At 46.6% G+C, this 24,350-nt stretch overlaps 1 protein-coding gene across 2 annotated transcripts in view; it reads left to right on the top strand.

The window, feature by feature from the left end:
- LOC130111786 (AP-2 complex subunit alpha-2) overlaps positions 1 to 11,605 on the top strand; it is a 48,478-nt gene extending 36,873 nt beyond the window's left edge. Inside the window, exons 17-22 of one of the 2 annotated variants that reach the window (XM_056279068.1) lie at positions 2,612 to 2,702; positions 7,110 to 7,232; positions 7,340 to 7,456; positions 10,663 to 10,732; positions 11,220 to 11,354; positions 11,468 to 11,605. In XM_056279068.1, coding sequence (XP_056135043.1) covers positions 2,612 to 2,702; positions 7,110 to 7,232; positions 7,340 to 7,456; positions 10,663 to 10,732; positions 11,220 to 11,354; positions 11,468 to 11,545 — 614 coding nt within the window. In that variant the 3' untranslated portion in view covers positions 11,546 to 11,605. Of the gene's footprint in view, positions 1 to 2,611; positions 2,703 to 7,109; positions 7,233 to 7,339; positions 7,457 to 10,662; positions 10,733 to 11,219; positions 11,355 to 11,467 lie in introns of those variants that run through there. The other variant, XR_008810171.1, reaches the window with a different exon arrangement.
- Positions 11,606 to 24,350: the final 12,745 nt, after the last annotated feature.

Below are 24,350 nucleotides of genomic sequence, written 5' to 3'. Positions count from 1 at the left end.
ATTTGTAAGGAACATGCATTTGTGGGATGAGCAGCAGAGCTGAGTATGTGGGTTGCGCCCATGAAAATTTTGCCAAATCTTCTCTGCCAATGCCAAACAGCTTATTTTGCTATTGGCTCTTGTTTTGAGCTTCTGGTACCCCAGGTGCTGACAATCAGCTGCCTGATGTAAGATTTATTGCCAAGAAGCATCGTTACAACAAAGACATAATCTACCAAACACACATTTCCTTACTTTTTGTGCTAAGTTTAGTTAAAAACTCCACTGCCATCTCTCCTAAACATCTCCATGCCTCCACAGGTATGTCATCTGGACCAACTGCTTTTTCGCTCTTCATCCTCTTCATAGCTGCCCTCACTTCCTCCTTGCTAATCCACCACACTTCCTAATTCACTATCCCTACATCATCCAACCTTCTCTCTCTCTCTCTCTCTCTCTCTCTCTCTCTCTCTCTCTCTCTCTCTCTCTCTCTCTCTCTCTCTCTCTCATTTTCTTCATTCATCAGCCCCTCAAAGTACTCCTTCCACCTTCTCAACACACTCTCCTCGCTTGTCAGCACATCTCCCTCTCTATCCTTGATCGCCCTAACCTGTTGCACATCCTTCGCTGCTCGGTCCCTCTGTCCAGCCAATCAGTACAAGTCCTTTTCTCCTTCCTTAGTGTCTAATCTGTCATACAACTCACCATACACCTTTTCCTTTTCCTTTGCCACCTCTCTCTTCACTTTACGCTGCATCTCCTTGTACTCCTGTCTACTTTCTTCATCTCTCTGACTATCCCACTTCTTCTTTGTCAACCTCTTCCTCTGTATACTTTGCTCTACTTCCTCATTCCACCACCAAGTCTCCTTGTCTTCCTTCCTCTGACCTGATGACACAACGAGTACCTTCCTAGCTGTCTCCCTCACTATTTCTGCATGGTTGCCCAGCCATCCGGCAACTCTTCACTACCACCCAGCGCCTGTCTTACCTCCACCCTGAACTCCACACAACAGTCTTCCTTCTTCAATTTCCACCATTTGATCTTTAGCTCTGCCTTCACTCTGTTCCTCTTCTTGGTCTCCAAAGTCATCCTACAGACCACCATCCGATGCTGCCTAGCTACGTTCTCCCCTGTCACCACCTTGCAGTCTCCAATCCCTTTTAGATTGCACCTTCTACATAAGATATAGTCCACCTGTGTGCACTTTCCTCCACTCTTGTACATCACCCTGTGTTCCTCCCTCTTCTTGAAATATGTATTCACCACAGCCATTTCCATCCTTTTCACAAAATCCACCATCATCTGTCCTTCCACATTTCTCTCCTTGACTCCATACCTTCCCATCACCTCCTCATCACCCCTGTTCCCTTCACCAACATGTCCATTGAAGTCCGCTTCAATCACCACTCTTTCCTCCTTGGGTACACTCTACACCACGTCATCCAACTCACTCCAGAATTCTTCTTTCTCTTCCATCTCACATCCAACTTTCAGGGCATATGTGCTGATAACATTCATCATCACAGCTTCATACTCATCACTCTGTCTGACACTCTCTTTACCTCCAGCACACTCTTGACATACTCTTCCTTCAGAATTACCCCTACCCCATTTCTCCTCCCATTCGCACCATGGTAGAAGAGTTTGAACCCTCCTCCAATGCTCCTGGCCTTACTCCCCTTCCACCTGGTCTCTTGCACACACAGTATACCTACCTTTCTTCTCTCCATCATATCAGCCATCTCTGTCCCTTTACCAGTTATAGTGCCAACATTCGAGGTTCTGACTCTCACCTCCACACTCCTACCCTTCCTCCTCTCCTGCTGCCTCTGGACATGCCTTCCCCCTCTCCCTCTCCTTCTCCTTTGCCCAACAGTAGCATAGTTGCCTCCGGCACCCTGCTGGCCAGCAGTACCGGTGGTGGTTGTTGGTAACCCGGGCCTCGACCGATCCAGTATGGAAATCTGTTTTATGATCCACATATTTGATTTGGCTAAGAGTTTATGGCGGATGCCCTTCCTGATCCAACCCTCCCCATTTATCCGAGCATGAGACCAGCACTAAAAATGCACTGGCTTGTGCATCCTCAGTGACTGGGTTAAAAATTGCATTTTACTGTAATTTTCATATAATGATGCTTTAAGATTTTCTCAATATAACATGTTGATCAATATATCAGTATTTCATTTCACAGCTATACAAAAACATAAGATTTGCATTTGGAACCTTTCTACTTCATTTTGTTACTGAAGCACAAAAAGTCTTCACTATGGAAAAACAACCGCAAATAGTAGGTTACCTCCCTACAGCCTCATCTTGTTGTTTAAGACCAAAACCACTTCAACACACAGATGTCAAACTTAAACTTTCCAGACTCAAAAGCAGGAATCTCTGAGGACTTGTGAAACTGTGCTAAATGCTAAATAATTTTTATCAGTTCTGACTCAGATCTGATATCTTTGGAATGTAATATGATGTCACTGGTCTTTTTAGTGTTAATACCTGAAATTCTTGTGTTGTTTGATTGTTTGATTTTGATTGGATCTGAAATGTCCTGAATGAGTAGTTGAAGGAAAAAGATGACAAGTGTGAATGGAAAAGTGAAGATCTAAATTACTGTTTCCCCCAGGTCGTATGTATGCGTTTTTCGGCAACAAGACATCTACCCAGTTCCTGAGCTTCTCGTCCTCAGTGACCCTTCAGGACCCCCTAAAGACCCATATCCTCTCTACTGTTGTAAGCTCATGAAGCAGCACACATTTGTATGTTTTAAACAAGTGTCTTGATGTTTGCTCAATAATGCAGGTGTAGAATCCCAGGAAAGTTGAATCCGTTCATCTGGACACAAGATTTAGCGGGAGAAACGTTTCGTCACTCATCTAAGTGACTTCATCAGTCTCAGCTGACTGCGGGTATCCCCAACCTTACAAACAGTACCGTTGCATAATGACAGAAACTGACAATCTAATGCCGGTTTCATATGCAAATTACTGTGACAATTATAGTTACAATGGCCATGTGAACTATTCACAGAAGATTGGGGAATAGCTGCAACCACAACACTGTAAGGTGGTGACAGATATACTCTCTATGTTTCTGACCGCATGTGGTGATCCCTCTGGATGCAGTAATCGAGTCAGGATGTTTTAGGCAGGCTATTTTCAGGGCACCTTTTCTAGCCCCTTCTCCAGGTGGGGTGGGAAGAGCGGCTCCTAAAGAGGGCTGCTCAGTCGTGGGTACAGCTGCCAAAAGTCTCTTTCTACCTCGTTCCAAGGGCCCAGCAACTGAATCTAGAACCCACCGCCTGATGTGCCAGCTCGTGACTAGAGGCTTCCAGATTTCACAATCCTGCCCCTGTCGCCACTTGCCGATCACCATAGGACTTAATCCGGGATGTTAGGGTGGATTCCCTTTATGGAGGACGCCTGTGCGTGACTTTGTTTAATGTGTAGAAACTAGTGCACTGACAGCCACCACATGGTCCTTGACATATATGGGTCAGGATCCAGTGGCATGGAGTCAACTGGTGGCCCATTTCTGCTGCAGCCTTCATCCGCCTTCCCAGCTGTTGTGATGCTTCCCAAAAGTCAGCCATCATCTTCCGCCTGTTCCACTATTGAGGTGTTGGTTGGATTGCTCTTTGTCAGGGACCGCCCCCTTGACCTTACCACCATGGCTGGCCCTATCAGGAGCATAGCTACAGACAACATTGCTCTTGGGATCTTAGGACCATGCAAGCTTCTCCACCACGACAAGATGACAATCCACAGAGAAGTACTCTCAAAGAAAACACAGGAATGATCAGAGAGGGCAGCATCAGTCACCACAACCTTAGAAATGTTCAGACCCGGGTGGCATGGCAGTCTGTTCCGTTGCCTACCAACATGGGGATTGCCGGTTCCAGTCCCTATGTTACCTCCAACTTGGTCGGATGTCCCTACAAACAATTGGCCATGTCTGTGAGTGGGAAGCCAGATGTGGGTATGTGTCCTGGTTACTGCGCTAGCGCCTCCACTGGTCAGTCGGAGCACCTTTTCGGAGGGGACGGGGAACTGGGGGGGGGGGGGGGGGGCGTGATCCTACCATGCACTATGTCCCCCTGTCGAAACTTCTCACTATCAGGTGAAAGGAAGTGGCTGGCGACTCCACATGTATCCGAGGAGGCATGTGGTAGCCTGTAGCCCCCCTCAGATTGGCCACGGGGGTGGAGCAGAGACCGGGACGGCTTGGAACAGTAGGGTAATTGGCCAGATACAATTGGGGAGAAGAAGGGGGGGAAATCGACAAAAAAAAAAGAAATGTTCAGACCCTTGGAGATAGTTAAGTCCATTGTGTGCCCCTTGTTGTGTGTGGGCTCCATCACATGCCGAGTCAGTCCATAACTCAAGAACACAACACAGTTCTGTAGTTCCTCTGTTCTGGGGGTTGTCAGCATGTTTGTTTAAATCACCAGCAATAACTACACCGTCAAATTCAATACAGATTATAGACAGCAGTTCAGTTACGTCATCAAAAAAGTTTGCATTGTATTGAGGTGGCCTATAGATATTTAGAAATATAACTCGAGAAGAGGACTTCAACTGAAGAGCCACATATTCAGAAGAGGCAACATTTCCATAAGATATCTTCTTGCATTGGAGCAAATCATTTAACAAAATGGCAACTCCATCTCCTTTCCTATGCCATCTGGTTTCACTCACACAACTGAAGTTGGTTGGGATTGACTCAGTAAGAAGAACAGATGTGCTGTTGTCATGGTCTAACCAAGTTTCAGTTAACAACATAAAACTGAGATTGTGCTTGATGATTAAATCATTGGTTAAAAATGTTTTTCCTGCCAAAGACATGTTTAGTAACGCTAAATAAATGTGTTAAGAGTAATATCTGCCCAATTTTTAGTGACAGGCTGTGGCTGCTGGCGTACAACTGCAGTCAGATTAGATGAAGTAGCTGTGCACTTTGAGTACACGTTATTCCTCCTGAAGCTGGACGGAACAGGAACTGCAGACTATGGCTCCTTACTGTTTGGGGTGGGCTCTTTCAGCATCAGTAGGTCCATACTCAGTGAGCAGAGGGAGACATGAGCTGAAGGGGAGGGTGGGGTGAGGACCCAGTCGGCGCTAGTAGTCAGCATGCCCTGTAATGCTGACCGCAGGGAAATTGCCCTTGGTTTGTTTGGATAAGCGTGAACTTTTGGTGCCACATGGTATATCTCGTCAATCCCTTTTATCTGCATCCTGAGCTTGTGTGAGACATCTCTGAGAGATGGGGGGGGGGGGCTGTGAACGATCCATGGTGTTGTCCTTGTTTTCCTCAGTAGGAAAGATTGCTCTACTTTTCCCAGATTTTCCTGACCCTTTCCAAATATCAGCAGTGGGGTGCTGGAGGCCATAGGTGAAGTTAGCAGTAAGCATGTGGACCCCCAATGTGTTTGAATGAACCCCATCCATTCTGAAATGGTTTCGTTGCTCCCAGAACAGGTTGAAGTTGTGAATGAAGCTGTTTCTGAGCAGTGCCAGTGGAGGAAAGCCAGGTATTTAATGCCTGAAACGTTCACTTCCTTTCCCTAAAGTGGGGATTGGGCCTGACACAAATATCTGAGCTGGGACTTGTTGTAGAATGTCCATTAGGTGTATGAAGTCTAACAGATGTCAGCCATGTGTCATTCCAGGATGAGTGTCATTTTTCCAATATGCACAATAAGTGTGTCTGTGCCTGGGTGGTCAAATAAAACTTGTGGCAGTGTTTGGACCATGTCACTAACCGTAGTGTTGTGTGGACAAGAACATTTTCAAAACTTTGCTTTTTGACATCGCTTATTACATGGTCAGCTACCAGCAGTCTTTGGTTTGATGTCTTGTCTGGCTTGGTTAACTTCTTTTTCAGATGTCTGGTGCATGTTCTGCTGTGATGCTGTCTTTTTCATGATGTGACATTAGCTTTAGCGGCTACAGATCTGTTGTTTAGCTCAGGGTACCGCTGAGAGACGCTGCTCAAGGGCTTAGCTGTATCATGGGCCATGGCTACACAGGTCTCAGCGTTTTCTGAGCTAGCAGTGCTAATGCTAGCTATGGCATTACCCTTGTGTTCACTGACAGTAGCTGTAATCAGACGCCACACTCAGTGGCCCATAGATGCCTGCCACAACAAGACAGCGGGGAGCGGGGAATTATAGAAAATAAAGCAGATTTGAATAAGTAAATACTGTGAGAAATGTTACAAATTTTCACACCGCAATAAAGACTCATGGTTCACAAGTCTTTATTGGCAAGTCCGGGTCAAGTTTGAAGTCTTTGGAAGGCCAGTTGCAAGTTGAGTCTCAAGTCTATTTTTATGCGACTTGGGTGCCACTTGTGCCCAAGTTGCTAACTTGAATCCCTACCTCTGACTGCTAGATCTTCAATATGTAAAATACCTCACCTCCTCACCTAGGTCGTCTGTCAGGATGCCTCAATAGGGTTTGGGTTGCGCATGTTTGTTTAAAGCATGGGGCGCTACTCCACATGCAGTTCTGTGGTTCTCTGCTAACTAAAGATTTTGTGCCTTTCCATTGCCAAGATGCATTGATCATCTGCAAAGCCACGCTGTCCCCTGGTCCATAACATGTCTATCGATGAATGCACCTAGCAGTACTGCTACCCATAGGAGTAGCAGGATTTATTATCGAGGTTTACTCCTCTAGAGTCGCTGTGTTCTGCTCTGTTGTCTCCTGACAACGTGAACAGGATCACTGCGAGGAGGGTTTGGCTCTTCACCACACACGAATGGTCATTCATCATGGAGAGGCTATATGTTGCACTTCACATGGTGCTGGGGTGTATGGAGACCAGTCTAAGACACCACGAAAGGTCATCTAGCAAAGGTACTACTCCTGTACTTAACCCCTTAACTCCAGTGTATATAAAATAAGACCAGGAAAAAAAGATGAATAGAATCCCTAGTCATGTTTTTCAGCATGCAGTGTGACTCTACAACCTCACACAACAAAAGAGAATAGACACCTAAAAATAGTTGGGAATGAGAATTCTGGCGTCATAAGAGAACTAATGGGGGAGCTAATCCCAAGATAAAGGCATTTGAGTGTATGTGACTCTTCGTGTGTTGCATCTTTAACCACAAGCTCTACAGCTTAATGTTCAAGCTAAACCAGTAGATCCTACAGTAGATGGCGGGGCTCAAGTCCAACAGATCCTCAACATTGAATGCGTGTCTGATTTCACCGATGCACCAGTTCTCAACATCCAGTTCAGGTCAGTGGATGTACCCTTGTGCTTTAAAAAGTAAGTATGTGTTTAATACTTGCTTTTAAATGCTCATGTCAGATTACGTATGTCCCTATATGAATGCTTGCCAACAGGTACGGTGGAACCCTCCAGCACATGGCAGTGAGACTTCCTGTGATGCTAAACAAGTTTTTCCAGCCCACAGAGATGACATCCCTGGATTTCTTTCAGCGGTGGAAACAACTTGGAGCGTAAGCCACACTAGGCCTTAATGAATTTACATTAGAGTCTGCCTTTGTCAAACTTTTTAAATAGATATTGCCATGTTTTACATTTAATACATGAGTGGAGATGCCACAAGATAAAATCCACCCTTTAATGATCAAGTACAGTCAGTGGTTTTACCTGTTGGTGGTGGGTTCCATGTATAAAAGGATAAAAGTGCCAGTTTATTAGGTGCACCCTCCTCTTTCACACAAGTGGTACATTCCAACATGTCATGTTGTATGTCATGTGACTGCGGTGTGTGGTATAATTCAGTGAGATAAGCATTTATTGTTACGGGACACTCAGGAAGGACTCAGGCGCAGACACAAAACTTGCTTCCAACTGACTTCGGAGTTTATTACAACACACAGTGGAGGGAATTGGGCTGAGGAGACGGGACCGGGGGCAGAGAACGTGGGTGGTGGAGAGAGCTGGGCAGCGCAGCAATCTGGAGCAGGAGAAAATGTGGAGAACAGGGACTGGGGGCAGAGCAGGATGACTGCAGTGAAAAGGAGGATGTTAGTCAAACAGCGGATTCAAAAATACTGACAAAGACAGATTTAGCGAGCAAGGGCTGGATGCGGCACACTGATGGATCAGAGGCTACAATCTGGCAGGGTAGAAGTGGCAGTGCTGGTCTTTTATAGCAGGTTGGCTTGATTAGGGAATGGGTTGCAGCTGGTGAGGCTCTGCTCACCTGTCTCCACTCACACACAAACACAGAGAGAGAGAGAGAGACTGACACTCGGGAGTGGCTCAGGTTTAAGCAGCCTTTGAGGTGGAGGCTGTGGAAGGAGGGACAGATGTAACATTTATAGCACCAGTTAGTGTTCATTTGAGGGTTGGAATAAGCAAAACAAGTGACCTTATTGACTTTGAATGTGGCATCATAGTTGACGCTAAGCATGCTGGTTCTAGCACCTCCCAAACATCTGTCGGCTTGTCAAGTGTTTACAGAGAATGGTTCAAAAAGCAAAAAACTACCTGTGATTGGAGAATGTAGCAGAGTGCGTCTCAAGTGGGCATTGAAGCATCAAAATTGGACCATTGAGTGGAAAAAAATTCACAGGTTCCTTTTGCATCATGCTGATGGAAGGAGTAGAATTTGACACAAGCATCATGAGTCCAAAGATCCATTCTGTTTAGTGTCAACAGTATAGGCCAATGGTGGCAGTGTGATGGCGCTGTTAGGGCCCCTGATACCCACTGAAGAACATCTGAACAGCACAACTTATCTGAATTGTTGCTGACCAAGTACATCCCTTCATGGCTACAGTTTATCCACACATGGATGGACACGTCCAGCATGATAAAGTACCATGTCACAGTGCATGTATCATCACCGAATGGTTCCAGGAACATGACGACAAGTTTCCATCACTTCAGTGGCCTGCACTGTCCCTGGATGTAGACCCTATCCAACATCTTTGGGATGAGGTCAAAAGGACATTTTACAGCAAGCCTGTGCAGCCGTCCAATCTGCAGCAACTTTGCAACACAGTCATTTCCACATGGTACAACATTCCTGCATAGCGTATCCAGCATCTTGTAGAATCCATGTCCAGACCAATTCATGTCATTCTGAAGGCCACAGAAGGTGCAACACACTATTAGATAGATAGGTGTACTGTATAAACTGGCAGCTAATAATTTTGAATGTTGCAATGAGAAGGTCTGAGAAAAGTCTCACATTTCCAAAAGGGATTTTTTGTAATTATTGAAGTGTAACTTGTCACAATAAGAATATCTGAGTGAATATGAGACATGGCCTTTACCAGCCTAAAAGATGTAGTTGAATCCAGAATATGAGAACAAATAGAATTTTTGTGATTTACACTTGCTTGGTTCATTGAAGACAACATCTCTAGATCAGATCAGATGGAGGCTGCAGCCCTGACTCAAAGCAGCAACAACAAAATCTTCAAGTTGCTGCTTTGATTGGCTTTCATCCATCAGTTTATTTGAGGGCTTCTTTAGGTCTGGGTCTGGGTCATGAGCACTGAGCCCTTCCTTGTTTGCAATGGTGATGGACAGGTTGACGGACGAGATCAGGCAGGAGTCTCCATGGACTATGATGTTTGCGGATGACATTGTGATGTGTAGTGAGAGTAGGGTGCAGGTGGAGGAGAGCCTGGAGAGGTGGAGGTATGCACTGGAGAGGAGAGGAATGAAAGTCAGTAGGAGCAAGAAGGAATACCTATGTGTGAATGAGAGGGAGGATACTGGAATGATGAGGATGCAAGGAGTAGAGGTGATGAAGGTGTATGAGTTTAATACTTGGGGTCAACTGTACAAAGTAACGGGGAGTGCAGAAGAGAGGTGAAGAAGAGAGTGCAGGCAGGGTGGAGTGGGTGGAGAAGAGTGTCAGGAGTGATGTGTGACAGAAGGGTATCAGCAAGAGTTAAAGGGAAGGTTTACAAGATGGTAGTGAGACCAGCTATGTTATATGGTTTGGAGACAGTGGCACTGATGAAAAGACAGGAGGTGGAGGTGGAGCTGGCAGAGTTGAAGATGATAAGCTTTTGATTGGGAGTGATGAAGAAGGACAGGATTAGGAACAAGTATATTAGAGGGACAGCTCAGGTTGGACGGTTTGGAGACAAAGCAAGAGAGACGAGATGGAGATGGTTTGATAGTGGTAGTAGTAATAGTTGTAGTAGTGGTGGTGGTAGTAGTGGTAGCAGTAGTGGTAGTAGTAGTAGTAGTAGTAGTAGTAGTGGTACTAGAGGAAGTAATAGTAGTAGTGGTAGTAATAGTATTGGTAGTAGTAGTGGTAGTAGTAGTAGTGGTAATAGTGGTGGTAGTAGTAGTAGTGGTGGTGGTAGTGGTAGTAGTAGTGGTGGTAGTAGTGGTAGTAGTTGTGGTAATGGTTGTAGTGGTGGTAGTTGTGGTAATGGTTGTAGTGGTGGTAGTAGTAGTAGTAGTAGTAGTAGTAGTGGTGGTGGTAGTGGTGGTAGTAGTAGTAGTGGTAGTAGTAATAGTTTAGGTCTGGGTCATGGAGGAAATGGGTCCAGAGCAGTTACTGTAGCTGATGTTATAAAGGATAAATGTATTTAACTCTAGAGAGAAAAGTAGAAACTTTAGCAACCTCCTGGTTGTTTATTTATTTTTCATTATTTTTGCGTTGACTGTTCTGAGAAGCACCATGTAGAAGCAGTCATCCTCAGCTCCTGTCCTTTCTGTGCTGCAGTCCTCAGCAGGAGGTTCAGAAAATCTTCAAAGCCAAACACACCATGGACACGGAGGTCACCAAAGCAAAGGTAAGGTCTCAGGCTTTCTTGCGTTGGTTTCACACAGTACTTGTTGTCGTGTGATCGTGTCCATTCATCTCTGGCTGTGGAATGTAGCTTGTGCAGCTCAGCTCAGAGGCTCCTCCACCCAACCGCCATCTCTGAAAGACAACATGTAGAGATGTTGGACTGATGCCGCACAGTGTTATTTGTTTTAACTGAAGCCTTTTTTTATTTAGTTTCCTCCTCCTAGCCTGTCTCCTCTGTTTCCTCCTCCTAGCCTGCCTCCTATGTTTCCTCCTCCTAGCCTGTCTCCTCTCAGTTTCCTCCTCCTAGCCTGCCTCCTCTGTTTCCTCCTCCTAGCCTGTCTCCTCTCAGTTTCCTCCTCCTAGCCTGCCTCCTCTGTTTCCTCCTCCTAGCCTGTCTCCTCTCAGTTTCCTCCTCCTAGCCTGTCTCCTCTCAGTCCTTTTCATGTGTTCACATGAACCAAACGTTGGTCTGCATGTCTGTCTGGTAGATCATAGGTTTTGGTGCTGCTCTGCTGGATGGTGTGGACCCAAACCCCTCTAACTTTGTTGGTGCAGGAGTCATCCACACCAAGGTCACTCAGGTGGGCTGTCTTCTCCGGCTGGAGCCCAACACACAGGCACAGGTAAAACGCACACACACACACACACACACACACACACACACACACACACACACACACACTTTAACTTCCTTCTCTTGGTTGCTTCATGGTGTGTGTCTGTGTGATTTGTGTAGATGTACCGTCTGACGCTGCGTACCAGCAGAGACTCTGTGTCCCAGAGGCTGTGTGACCTTCTCTCTGAACAGTTTTAAACTGCTCCACAGTCACACGTATCTGCACCAAGCATATCTACACCAAGCAGCAACTCCTCCACTTAACCAGGATACTGTCCCCCTTTCAAATGATGCAATGTACAGTGTAAATTCATTTTTATATCTTGCTCATCATAAATGTTTATGGAATGTATTTTCCCCACATAGCTTTACTAATACTTCACTGCTTTAAACTATATTGAGATGTATATCTGTTTGCACTGACACTCTTCACAGCTGTGCCTCTAGAGAAGGTGCACGTGTCACAGAATCCAGTAGAGCCTTCAAACAAGGTTCACCAACACAAACTGCTCTAAAGTACTGCCACACATCGTTTGCCTTAATGTGTTTGTTCAAACAAGTGCTTCTTAACTGAGAGTTCACTTTCTACACATTTTCTATGTAATATTGAACTGTTTCTATTTAAAAGAAATGAAATGAGTGTTAGATTATGGCTTATTTGATGTTTCCATTTGGAATATACCTTCATGCAACTGTACACGTATCCTCCCTTTACTCCAGCTGTAGAATACATTACACAAAGGGCTGCCTGATGCTCATCTGCAGATGTTCTAAAGAAGTCCAAGCTTAACTGTATTCCACATATGTGTTACCTGTTACATCATATGTTACACTGTTACACTATATGTATAACCGGTTACACTGTATGTTACACTGTTACACTGTATGTATAACCTGTTATACTATATGTGTAACATGGTACACTATTACACTATATGTATAACCTGTTACACTATATGTATAACCTGTTACACTGTTACACTATATGTATAACACGTTACACTATGTTACATTGTTACACTATATGTATAACCTGTTACACTATATGTATAACCTGTTATACTATATGTATAACCTGTTACACTGTTACACTATATGTATAACACGTTACACTATATGTTACATTGTTACACTATATGTATAACCTGTTACACTATATGTATAACCTGTTACACTGTTACACTATATGTATAACACGTTACACTATATGTTACATTGTTACACTATATGTATAACCTGTTACACTATATGTATAGAATACGTTACACAAAGGGCTGCCTGATGGCTCATCTGCAGATGTTCTTAAGAAGTCCAAGCTGACCTGTATTCCACATATGTATAACCTGTTACACTGTATGTATAACCTGTTATACTATATGTTACATTGTTACACTATATGTATAACCTGTTACACTGTATGGATGAGATTTGTCAACATCAGCCAGATGTTTCTCACAAAAATGAACTGAAATGTCTGTCTTATAGGAATAAATGTGACGAGTGTTAAAAGACACAGCTGTTTCAGGAGTAATGCTAGGTTGACTTATCGAACCAGAACCTTGACACAGAGCATCACTGTAACATGAATTTTTGCTTGTGGGATATTTTCCTTTGGCCTTTCCACATGGTGAGGGTATTCCCTAACCAGGGATTCTTCCATGTGGTCTCTCTTTTCAGCTGAACAGGAGTTCCCACATCAGTAAAGGGCTTACCATTTCTACTTAACGCTAGCAGACGCTCTAGTGGCGTGTATTTAGGTAACATTTTATTTTCCAATCCGCTGCTGTAAAATTTGCCTGCCCCAGTCATCCTGTGCCGTCTTCCATCAGTTATCTATGGTCAAAAGAAAATGGAGCGACATGTCCCAGTAAAATTTTCTTTAGAGGGGAGGCAGACTGGGTAAAAATCTTTTCCCTCCCAAGAAATTGACCCTTGATTATAAGCCCTGAGATGTCTGTAGTAAGCAATAGCCACCAGCTAAACACTGAAACTCTCTCCCAACAAGTATTCAGTCACCAGTCGCTGTCCAGGTGAAGCGGTTTTTGGCCTACCTCCAGCAAAACATGAATATATCAGCACTGTCTGAGCCTCTTTGCACTGCCTTTACTTTTTGCTCATTATTCAGTTTTGTTCTAGGTTGTTATAGTTGCTTACTTTCATCCATGAGAAATGTGAAAACTCATGGAAACCACTACCTGGTCAATCATATAATGGCTGTTACCAAATATAGCAGATTGTCTAACTATAAATCCTGTGTCAATCTTGTCTGTTTGACTTGTGTTGCATGATTTGTGTATTACCATCTTTGCTTCTTTCCCTCTCACAAACACAAACACACAATATTAAATCAGATGACAATACACCGATCAGCCAAAACATTAAAACCACTGGCAGGTAAGTGAATGGCATTGATCATCTCGTTACAGTGGCACCTGTCAAGGGGTGGGACATATTAGTCAGCAGGTAAACAGTCAGTTCTTTAAGTTGATGTGTTGGAAGCAGGAAAAATGGACAAGCGTAAGGATCTGAGTGACTTTGACAAGGGCCAAACTGTGATGGCTAGACGACTGGATCAGAGCATCTCCAAAACGGCAGGTCATGTGGGGTGTTGCCAGTATGCAGTGGTCAGCGCCTACCAAAAGTGGTCCAAGGAAGGACAACGGTGAACCGGCGACAGGGTCATGGGCACCCAAGGCTTACTGATGTGTGTGGGGAGTGAAGGCTAGCCCATCTGGTCCGATCCCACAGGAGAGCTACTGTACTTCAAATTGCTGGAAAAAGTGAATGCTGGCTATGATAGACAGAGTGCATCACGGCTTGCTGTGTATGAGGTTGTGTAGCTGCAGACCGGTCAGTACCCAGGATGGCCTCTGTCCACCACCAAAAGCACCTACAATGGGCACGTGAGCGTCAGAACTGGAGCATGGAGCAGTGGAAGAAGGTGGCCTGGTCTGCTGAGTCACATTTTCTTTTAAATCACATGGATGGCCAGGTGCGTGTGCATCGTTTACCTGGCGAAGAGATGGCACCAGGATGCACTATGGGAAGAAGACAAGCCAGCGGAGGCAGTGTGATGCTCTGGCCAATGTTCTGCTGGGGAAACCTTGGGTCCTGGCATTCATGTGGATGGTACTTTGAGAAGTGCCACCTACCTAAACATCATTGCAGACCAGGTTACCCCCCCCATGGCAATAGTATTCGCTGGTGGCAGTGGCCTCTTTCAGCAGGATAATGCGCCCTGCCATGCTGCAAATACTGTTCAGGAATGGTTTGAGGAACATAAGAGTTCAAGATGTTGCCTTGGTCTCAAATTCCCCAGATCTCAATCCGGTCAAGCATCTGTGGGATGTGCTGGAGAAACAAGTCTGATCCATGGAGGCCCCACCTCACAACTTACAGGACTTAAAGGATCTGCTGCTAATGTCTTGGTGCCACATACAAGAGGATACCTTAGAGGTCTTGTGGAATCCATGCATCGACGGGTCACAAGCTGTTTTGGCAGCACAAGGGGGACCTACACAATATTAACCAGGTGGTTTGAGCCAAAACATGACCAGTCACAGGTGAACCGAATAACGTTGACCTTCTCCAAACAAGGCCATTTGTCAAGCTCAGGATAGGTTAGATGGAAAGTCCATTTTATTTGTATAGTCCAGTATCACAAATGTGCCTCAGGGGGCTTTACAGCAACACAACATCCTGTCCGTAGACCCTCACATCGGATAAGGAACAACTCCCTAAAAACCTTTGACAGGGAGAAAAAACAAGAAGAAACCTCAGGGAGAGCAGCAGAGGAGGATCTCTCTCCCAAGACGGACAACGTGACATGATGTTGTGTTTACACAATTTACACAACACAACATTGAAGGAGGATAACACAATCATAATGGAATTATAAGATATATGAAGAATATGATGAGGAGGATGCAAGCAATAAGTTCTTGTAGTCCATGTGTTGGATGTTGAAGAAATGGGCAGGAGTAAAGACCTGAGCTACTTTGACAAGGACCAACTTGTTATGGCCAGATGACTGGGTCACAGCATCTCTGAAACGGCAAGGCTTGTGGGGTGCTCTCGGTACTGTCGGTCAGCAGTGGTGACTGCCTACTGTTATGACCCCGCTCTTAGGTTACAACGAACAGGAGACACGCCGAGTTGAGGTTTTGACAAAAGATGCTTTATTAAATAAAATTAAACCAAATGAGATGCATTTAATGATTAGATGCATATTTAAAGCTTGGGGTGTGGATGTCAGTGGTGTGTGGTGTGAATGAGTGTAAGATATGTGTCATGCTCAGTAATCCAGGTAGGGAAGTCCCAGAAAGTTGAATCAGTTCATCTGGACACAGCATTTACTGTGAGAACCGTTTCTTCAGCATCTAAGTGACCACTTCAGTCTCAGCTAACTGCAGGTGTCCCCACCCTTATAAACAATACAGTGACTGCAGGTGTCCCCACCTTTATAAACAATACAGTGACTGCAGGTGTCCCCACCCTTATAAACAATACAGTGACTGCAGGTGTCCCCACCCTTATAAACAATACAGTGACTGCAGGTACCCCACCCTTATAAACAATACAGTGACTGCAGGTGTCCCCACCCTTATAAACAATACAGTGACTGCAGGTGTCCCCACCCTTATAAACAATACAGTGACTACAGGTGTCCCCACCCTTATAAACAATACAGTGACTACAGGTGTCCCACCCTTATAAACAATACAGTGACTGCAGGTACCCCACCCTTATAAACAATACAGTGACTGCAGGTGTCCCCGCCCTTATAAACAGTACAGTGACTGATCAGTGATCAGTTTCAAATGGGTGTGACTATTCTGTCCTCGCCATTGCGTCTGAGCAAGGCTAGACAGATAGTGAACAAAAAGAATCCTCAACAAACCCGTCTAAAACAGAGTGTCGCTTTACTGGTTTCAACATTGTAAAACTGAATATACAAACAAAGGGGCACAGATTACTAAACACATACAGCTTACATGAAATTGCTTTTTAGCATGAAATATAACATGTCACAATTAACAACAACATTCATGTCTTTAGAGTTATCCAGATATAGACAGCCAAACAAAAAAACTAGCATAGCAACTTAGCAAACATGAGAACGTATGTCAGTTAGCCAGATGCTAGCTAGGGAGCTGTCAGCTTGGATGAGCTTCTGAGTTAGCTAAAATGGGTTAGCTAGCAACATCAAGACAACAAGAAACGTCTTCTGGTCATATGTTGCTTAACTTACAAAATTACGTTTCGGGTCTAACATGTAAGTGCTGATACTCACAGACATATCTACTCCAAGGCTCAAACGAAGAAAAACAGAACACATTACACGCACAGCTTGCTGCTTCACAACGAGCCAAGCGGAAGATAAACAGAACGAACTCTTAGCTGGTGAAATAGCCAGTACCTAAAATAACCAATAGAGGGCAGCACTGTAGCACCTAACGTCATAACAAAGCATGGGCAGTTCTGTCGTCTTCAGTTCTCATGCAGTTATAGAGAGCAGGAAGGAATCTTGTTCTAAGTTGAGTTTTTTTGTGTGCATCTCTCACCTGGAACAGAATCCAGTTAATATACAGAAGAGCATGTATTCAGTACAGTGATGTAACACCTAGCTGGGGTCAGAACCCTCCCCACCTGGTATAATACTATTATACCACTATTTTCCCTTGGTCCTTCTGTACTTCACCAGGTAATAGCAAAACTAAGTCACTAATAGGCCAAAGGTATTTTTTCACAGTACCTTCATTAATGGTTTTCACCATGACCATATGAACCCTGTAGTCGGCGCTTGGTATGTATGGCTTGTACAATGAGTCCAACTGGCCCCTTGTTGCGTTTCACCTGATTGTCCTTCAGTAGGACCACATCTCTTTCCTTAAGATTGGGTCTCTCATCAGTCCACTTCCGCCTTGGTTGCAGCGTCACCACGTACTCTTGCCTCCATCTCTTCAAGAAGGAATCTGCTAGGCTCTGAACCTGTTGCCACTGGGTTTTGCAGAGGTGATCCATCTTGAAGTCTCCCAGAGGAGCTGATGTTACTCTGGCTTTTTGGATTAAAAGCATTGCAGGCGAGAGAATTTCAGGCATCTCTGCGTTGGTCGAGACTGGAACCAAGGGCCTGGCGTTCATAATAGCCATAACCTCGGCCATAAGAGTGGTCAAGACCTCATGTGTGAGGCATGTTGCGCTGTTCTTCAGCAGGAGTGAATCAAGGATGCGTCGAGCAATGCCGATCATTCTCTCCCACGCTCCTCCCATGTGGGATGAATGGGGTGCATTGAATGTCCATGTGCAGCCCAGATCTTGTAAGTAGCTCTTGATTTCTCAGCCCTCTGTGTTGATTTGTAGTTCCTTGCAAGCTCCAATGAAGTTTGTGCCTCTGTCAGACCGAAGGTGCTTGATTGGGCCTCAAATAGACAAGAAGCGTCTCAAGGCATTAACGAAACTTGAAGTTGACATGGACTCTATCACTTCCAGATGAACTGCTCTGGTGTTAGAGCAACTAAACATGACAGCCCATCGTTTGCTTTCAGTGCTGATTCCTCTTGTTCGGTGTGACACGACGTTCCATGGGCCGAATACATCAACACCTACATGGGTGAATGGTGGATCCATGGCAACTCAATCCACAGGTAGGTCTGCCATTTTCTGGTCCTCAAACCTCCCTCTCAACTTCCTGCATGTAGTACATTTGTAGATTGTGCTGGATGCTTTTCCTGGTCTGAGATGTCAGCTGAGCGGACACTACCGCCAACTCTCATCAACCCCTCCTTGTCAATGAAGGGGTCCAATTTCTTTAGAAGGCTTTGTCGTGAAACCTTCCCCTCCTGTGTCAGAGTCTTGAACTCTTCTGTATATGTCTCTTGCCATACAGCTTTTATGATATATGTCTTGGCTTGTGAAAGTTCTGTGGCACAAGGCTTTCTACAGCTGTGCCAGCCTTTGCAGTCATCTATGTGTGACCTTTTGGAGAATGACCTTGCTATGTGAGTAAGTGTTGTAATACCTCTCAAGAGAGACTTCCAGCTTGAGAAGGGCTGAAACCTGTGTGACCCGAGGGGCCGCTCTGTGGTCTTGGTTGCGAGTGTTGTCACCAGGGGTCGAATCTCGCCGTGTAGATCTGGTTCCACAAGCTCAAAGGGTTCCACTTCTTCTGGCTTTTTCTGGAGTGTGCGCTGTGCGGAGGTGAGTCTCTGAACTGCCTGATCCCTATTGTTTGAAAGTGGCCTGTGGGGTAAACGAAAGGGTAGGGGTGCTACCCAATAGTTTTCATTATCCATGTACACCTGTCTGTCCATGGGTTTAAGGAAGATGCTGTCCTCTATGGATGGGGCAAGTTTGTCATCATCTGCGGTCGTTTGGAAGATGTTTTCCCCCAGGTTGTCTGCATCCGGGCTGAAGACTCTTGAGCTCTCTGTATGACCGGGGATGGGAAGGTACTGTTGAGATGGAGCACTGGAGCGTTCTTTGATTTAAACACTGTTAGTGCATGGAGTAAGGTATGAAGCACAACCATTGGGAAGCAGACTGGTCTTGTACACATTAACATCAGATGGTTGGTGGACTCCATCGAGGCAAATCTCTCCTACAATAACCCAGCCTAAGTCTAGGCGCTGTGCGTATGGTGTGTTGTTAGGCCCATTGTACTGTTGACGTACCTTATGCACACTTAGAACATCCTTTGCAAGCAAGAGAAGGATCGGAGCACTGGGATCTGGAGGCAGAATCTTGTCCAGTCTTGACCAGTTCGGCAGATGAGGACTGGAGGTCCTCCTTGGGGGCCGTCCTGAGCCCAAGCATGACCCAAGGCAGTTTGTCGACCCAGCGGTCGTCCTTGACCGTAGCCCGCAATGCGGCCTTCATCGAGCGATGGAACCTCTTAACCAATCCATTCGCTTGAGGGTGATACGCTGTGGTGCGATGGAGCCTCACCCCTAAACCCGCAGCGATCTCCTCCCAGAGCGCTGACGTGAATTGCGGCCCTCTGTCCGAGGAGAGGTCAGATGGGGTGCCAAAGCGGGCGACCCAGGTTCCGATGAACGCTCAGGCAACCTCAGGCGCCGTCGTGGACGAAAGCGGGACGTCCTCTGGCCATCGCGTGGTCCTGTCGACCATGGTGAGCAGGTATGTGAAACCACAGGAGGGGGGTAGGGGGCCTCCCAGGTCCACATTCACGTGGTCGAACCTCCTCTCAGGTACCGTGAAAGGCATCAGGGGCGCTTTGACGTGCCGGAGCACCTTGGAGCGTTAGCATTCCACACAGGTGTCAGCCCAGTCCCTCACATCCTTTTTGAGTCCATGCCAGACAAACTTTGCCGCCACCAACCTCTGTGAAGGCTTTCTGCCAGGGTGAGACAGCCCATGGACCGCGTCGAAGACCCACCGCCTCCAAGCAGTCGGAACGACGGGGCGGGGCTGACCCGTAGAGACGTCGCACAGGAGCGTGGCGCCGGCGTCGTCGAAAGCCACATCCTCCAGCTGCAGCCCTGTGACGGCGGTCCTGCATGCCTGCACTCCTGGGTCGGCGGCCTGGTCAGCCGCCATCTGGCTGTAGTCGAGTCCCAAATGGGCGGCACCAGCGATGGCCCGGGAGAGACAGTCGGCGACCGGGTTGGACTTCCCAGCGACATGCCTCACGTCGGTGGTAAACTCAGAGATGTAGGCCAACTGTCGCTGCTGGCGGGCTGACCACGGCTCTGCCACCTTGGCCATCGTGAACACCAGCGGTTTGTGATCGACGAAAGCCGTGAACTGACGGCCCTCCAGGAGGAAACGAAAGTGCCTAACAGCGAGGAAAAGGCCACGCAGCTCACGATCAAAGCTGCTGTATTTGCGCTCTCTCAGGTTCAACTGCCGGCTGAAGAAGGCACGCGGCTGCCACGCGCCGCTCACCCACTGCTCGTAAACCGCGCCGACAGCGTAGTCCGAAGCATCCGTCGTGATGGCGATGGGCGCTCCAGACACAGGGTGTGCCAGCATCGCCGCGTCAGCCAGGGCGGCCTTCACATCCTTAAAGGCCGTGTCCCTCTCTGCAGACCAGTCCACGGCGTGTTTGGGGGCTGTGCCCTTCAGAGCCTCACATAGGGGGCGGAGGAGATCGGCAGCCCGGGGGATGAACCGGTGGTAGAAGGACACCATGCCAATGAACTTCCGGAGGGACTGGGCCGTGTGTGGGCGTGGAAAGTCTGCGACGGCCTCCACCTTAGATGGAAGGGGGGCCGCCCCGTCCTTGGTGACCCAGTGGCCCAGGAAGTCGATGGTGCTCAGACCAAACTGGCTTTTGGCCGGGTTAACTATCAACCCGTGTAGGCTGAGCCTCTCGAAAAGGGCTCTGAGGTGGGACAAGTGCTCGGACACGGAGGCGCTAGCGACCAGGATGTCATCCAGGTACACAAAGAGGAAAGGCAGGTCCCGCAACACTGAGTCCATGAGGCGTTGGAAGGACTGCGCGGCGTTCTTAAGCCCAAACGGCATGCGCAGGAACTCGAACAGTCCGAACGGAGTTGTCACAGCCGTTTTGGGGACATCAGCGGGATGGACGGGCACCTGGTGGTATCCACGGACGAGGTCCACCTTGGAAAAGATCACTTTCCCAGCCAGGTGGGCGGAGAAATCTTGGATGTGAGGGACCGGGTAGCGGTCCGGTGTTGTTGCGTCATTGAGCCGACGGTAGTCACCACATTGACACCACCCACCACCAAGCTTAGGCACTATGTGGAGGGGTGAAGCCCACGGGCTGCTGGAGCGACGGATGATGCCGAGGCGCTCCATGTTCTCAAAGTCCGCCTTGGCGACAGAGAGCTTGGTCGGGTCGAGGCGCCGAGCTCGGGGGTGCACCGGCGGGACAGTGGTGACAATGTGGTGCTCAACCCCATGTTTGGTCGTAGATGACGAGAATGTGGGCTGAGTGAGGTCAGGGAACTCAGAGAGAAGATGGAGAAACAGGTCCTCGTTGGAGAGCATGCTGGACAGCCTGACGGAGCCTGTATCGCTGAGTGTACACGCATGTGAAGCGAAGGTGACGGCGTCAATTAGGCGTCGATTCCTGACGTCCACCAGCAGCCCGTGAGCACAAAGGAAATCTGCACCGAGGAGGGGAAATGCCACGTCGGCGGTGACCAAATCCCAGCTGAACCGCTGTCCGTTAAAACACATGTCAGTGTGCCTCGTGCCGTACGTACGGATAGAGCTGCCGTTAGCAGCTTCCATGGGAGGGCCGTGAGCGCTCGACAGGGCGTCCACCCTCCATGCAGGTACGACACTCCTCTGCGCCCCAGTGTCGCATAGGAAACGCCGCCCCGAGATGGAGTCTCGCAGGAAAAGTAGCCTGTTGTCCTCCACGCCGACGCCCATGGCCACTAGTGAGCGCCGGCCTTGGCGTTTCCCGACGAGCTGAAATTGCACGGGGAGGTGCACTTTTTCGCCTTGGCCCCGAACTTTGCAGGGTAAAAGCACAGGCCGGGCTCCTGTCGCCGACCGGGGGTTGCCGCGGCGACCACCATGGAGTCACCAGGTGGTGGCGTGTGGGGGTGGGCAGGGGTGAGCGCGTACGCGCAGTGCTGCTGTTGGCTGGCCAGGAAGAACTTGTCAGCTTCTTCAGCTAGCTTGCAGCAATCGGTAATGCTGATGTTAGCCAAAGCGGTCCGCACCTGAGCAGGCAGGTGTCCCAGAAACAGTTGGACAAAGAGGAAATCAGGTGTGTGCTCCGGTCCCAGCAGATTCAGCATCTTGTCCATGAGCTCGGATGGCTTGCTGTCACCCAAGCCTTGCAGAGAAAAGAGACGGTGGGCCCTCTCGGCGTCGGACAGTTCAAAACTCTTCAAGAGGTGGTCTTTGAGCCCCTTGTATTTGTCTGCCGCCGGAGGATTTGTAAGGAGACTCACCACTCTAGTTGCAGTCCAACACCCGAGCGCCGACACCACGTAGTAGTATTTAGTAGCGTCATCCGTTATCTTGCGGATAGCAAACTGCGCTTCCGCCTGGGCGAACCACGTCGTTGCCGATGACTCCCAGAACTCTGGCAGTTTGAGAGAAACCGCGGTGATTTCGTCAACCATGTTCGTCTGAAAGATTGTCTCTGATAACTACCAAGAGACAAACGTCGGGGTCACCAGTGTAGAGGAGCTCAAGCAGGAGTCGTGACAACTTTCTCTTTCGGCTACTAGTGGAGCGGATAAAAGCAAAATTTGAGTGGAATTGTGCAAATTAAGATACAAGCAAGAAATTTTGTGTATTTCTTCTCCAGAGGCTTCTGGTCAAATCTGTCCGATTGGCCACTTGAAAATCCAAGATGGTAGCCATTTTTCAAGATGGCTGTCAAATTAGCCTCCAAAATTGCTTTTTTTTATATTAATGTGTGTAGTTTTTCGGTTTGATTGATCTTGGTATCGATTCCTATGTTTTCAAGCCTGTTGAGTTGGATTTTGTGATTTTTATGTAGCAACAAATTTTTTGTAACAAAGTAATCAGTCACATCGGTATCTAGGTATAAGATTTACACCGATATGAAAACTTTTCATTACAGAAAATAATTCAGAAAAAAATGCTTAAGATAATTTTGAAATGGTATCATCACATAGTTTGCCCAGCAGAGGGCACTCTGCAGCACATTTGGCTGAGTAGGCTACTCATCATAGCTGAGCAGACAGTGGTGTGGAGTCAAGCTGTCTTCATGGTAAGTAACTAACTAATAGTAATGCATTTCTGAAATTGATAAACAATGACCCTATAATTTCCCTTAACTCTAATATACCCCTGTCCCTGACAAACATCATGTCACTCATGATTATCCCATCTGTTTGCTATATTAGCTTCTTTAGCAAGGTAGTGGTCTGCAGCATATGTGACTGAGTAGACTACGCATCACAGCTGAGCAGACAGTGCTTCAAGCTGTGTCTTCATGGGTACTACAAGTAGCTAACTAGTAGTAATGCATAGCTGGTAAGTTAATAAACAATGACCCCATAATTATCCCTTAACTCATTTTATAACATATAACCTTGTCCCTGATAATCTTCATGTCATTCATGCTTACCCCATCTGTTTGCCATGTTAGCAAGGTAGCTAGTAGTAGCTTATATAAAGAATATTGGCAGATATATTGGTGTAAAAAACAATGATTTTTTTTTAACATTCGTATCCTTATCGGCCGCAAAAATTGAACAGACTCTATTTTTATAGACTATATTTTCTCAGTTGCAGGGTGGTAAAAGGATCAACCTTTGAAACTAATTGTCAGACCAGCCATGGATGTGAGCTCTACTAGTAAATCAAGGACCACTGACTGGACCAAGTGTTGCATATGTCAACTAGATAAGATAGTCCATGGGCCAGAGCCCAAAATTTCCTATTTCGGTACACTCAAGGTGGCAAAACTTACTTATAATTTTTGAAAGGATCCATGTCTGTAGATGATATTTTGGTATGATAACCATTACTGAGTGGCAGCTGTATCACAGTTGTCAGCTCATGAAGTTAACCACCCGCTAAACTAAATTGCATTTTAGACGCTGGTGCATATCCTGGTTTAGCCTCATGGTCAGGACATTTTTCAATGCTCTATAATATTGTCTTTGGTATCATTTTAAAGGGGACCTTCTTAGCTTTCATTCAAGCCCTGTTGTGGATATTTCTCATAAATATAGAGGTCACTTGAGCTCTTCAACCCGTCAATAACACACATCTCTCTGCAATGTTCGCCTAAACTATATACTTTCTTTTAGCCCTGTGGCATCTAGGAATATCAGGGACTCAAAACACAAAAACTGGAATACTCACAGGACTGTAAAGATTCAGGAAATGTATAATATACCCATACTATTTCATTGTGTGAGGTGATTGTGAACCTTAAATTAGAAGGGCATTATTACTAAGAAACTAACTAGACCAAAGCCAGTTAGTCCATGGGTCAGACCAGATATCGATATCACCCAAGGTGACACAACTTCACTGGTGCCATTTTATTTGGTACACTAACAGAAGTAAAATA

The sequence above is a fragment of the Lampris incognitus genome, chromosome 4 (genome assembly GCF_029633865.1).
Source record: "Lampris incognitus isolate fLamInc1 chromosome 4, fLamInc1.hap2, whole genome shotgun sequence".
NCBI classification, from domain to species: Eukaryota; Metazoa; Chordata; class Actinopteri; order Lampriformes; family Lampridae; genus Lampris; species Lampris incognitus.
Note: the sequence above shows the minus strand (reverse complement) of the source record. Positions and strands in the feature narration are given on the sequence as shown.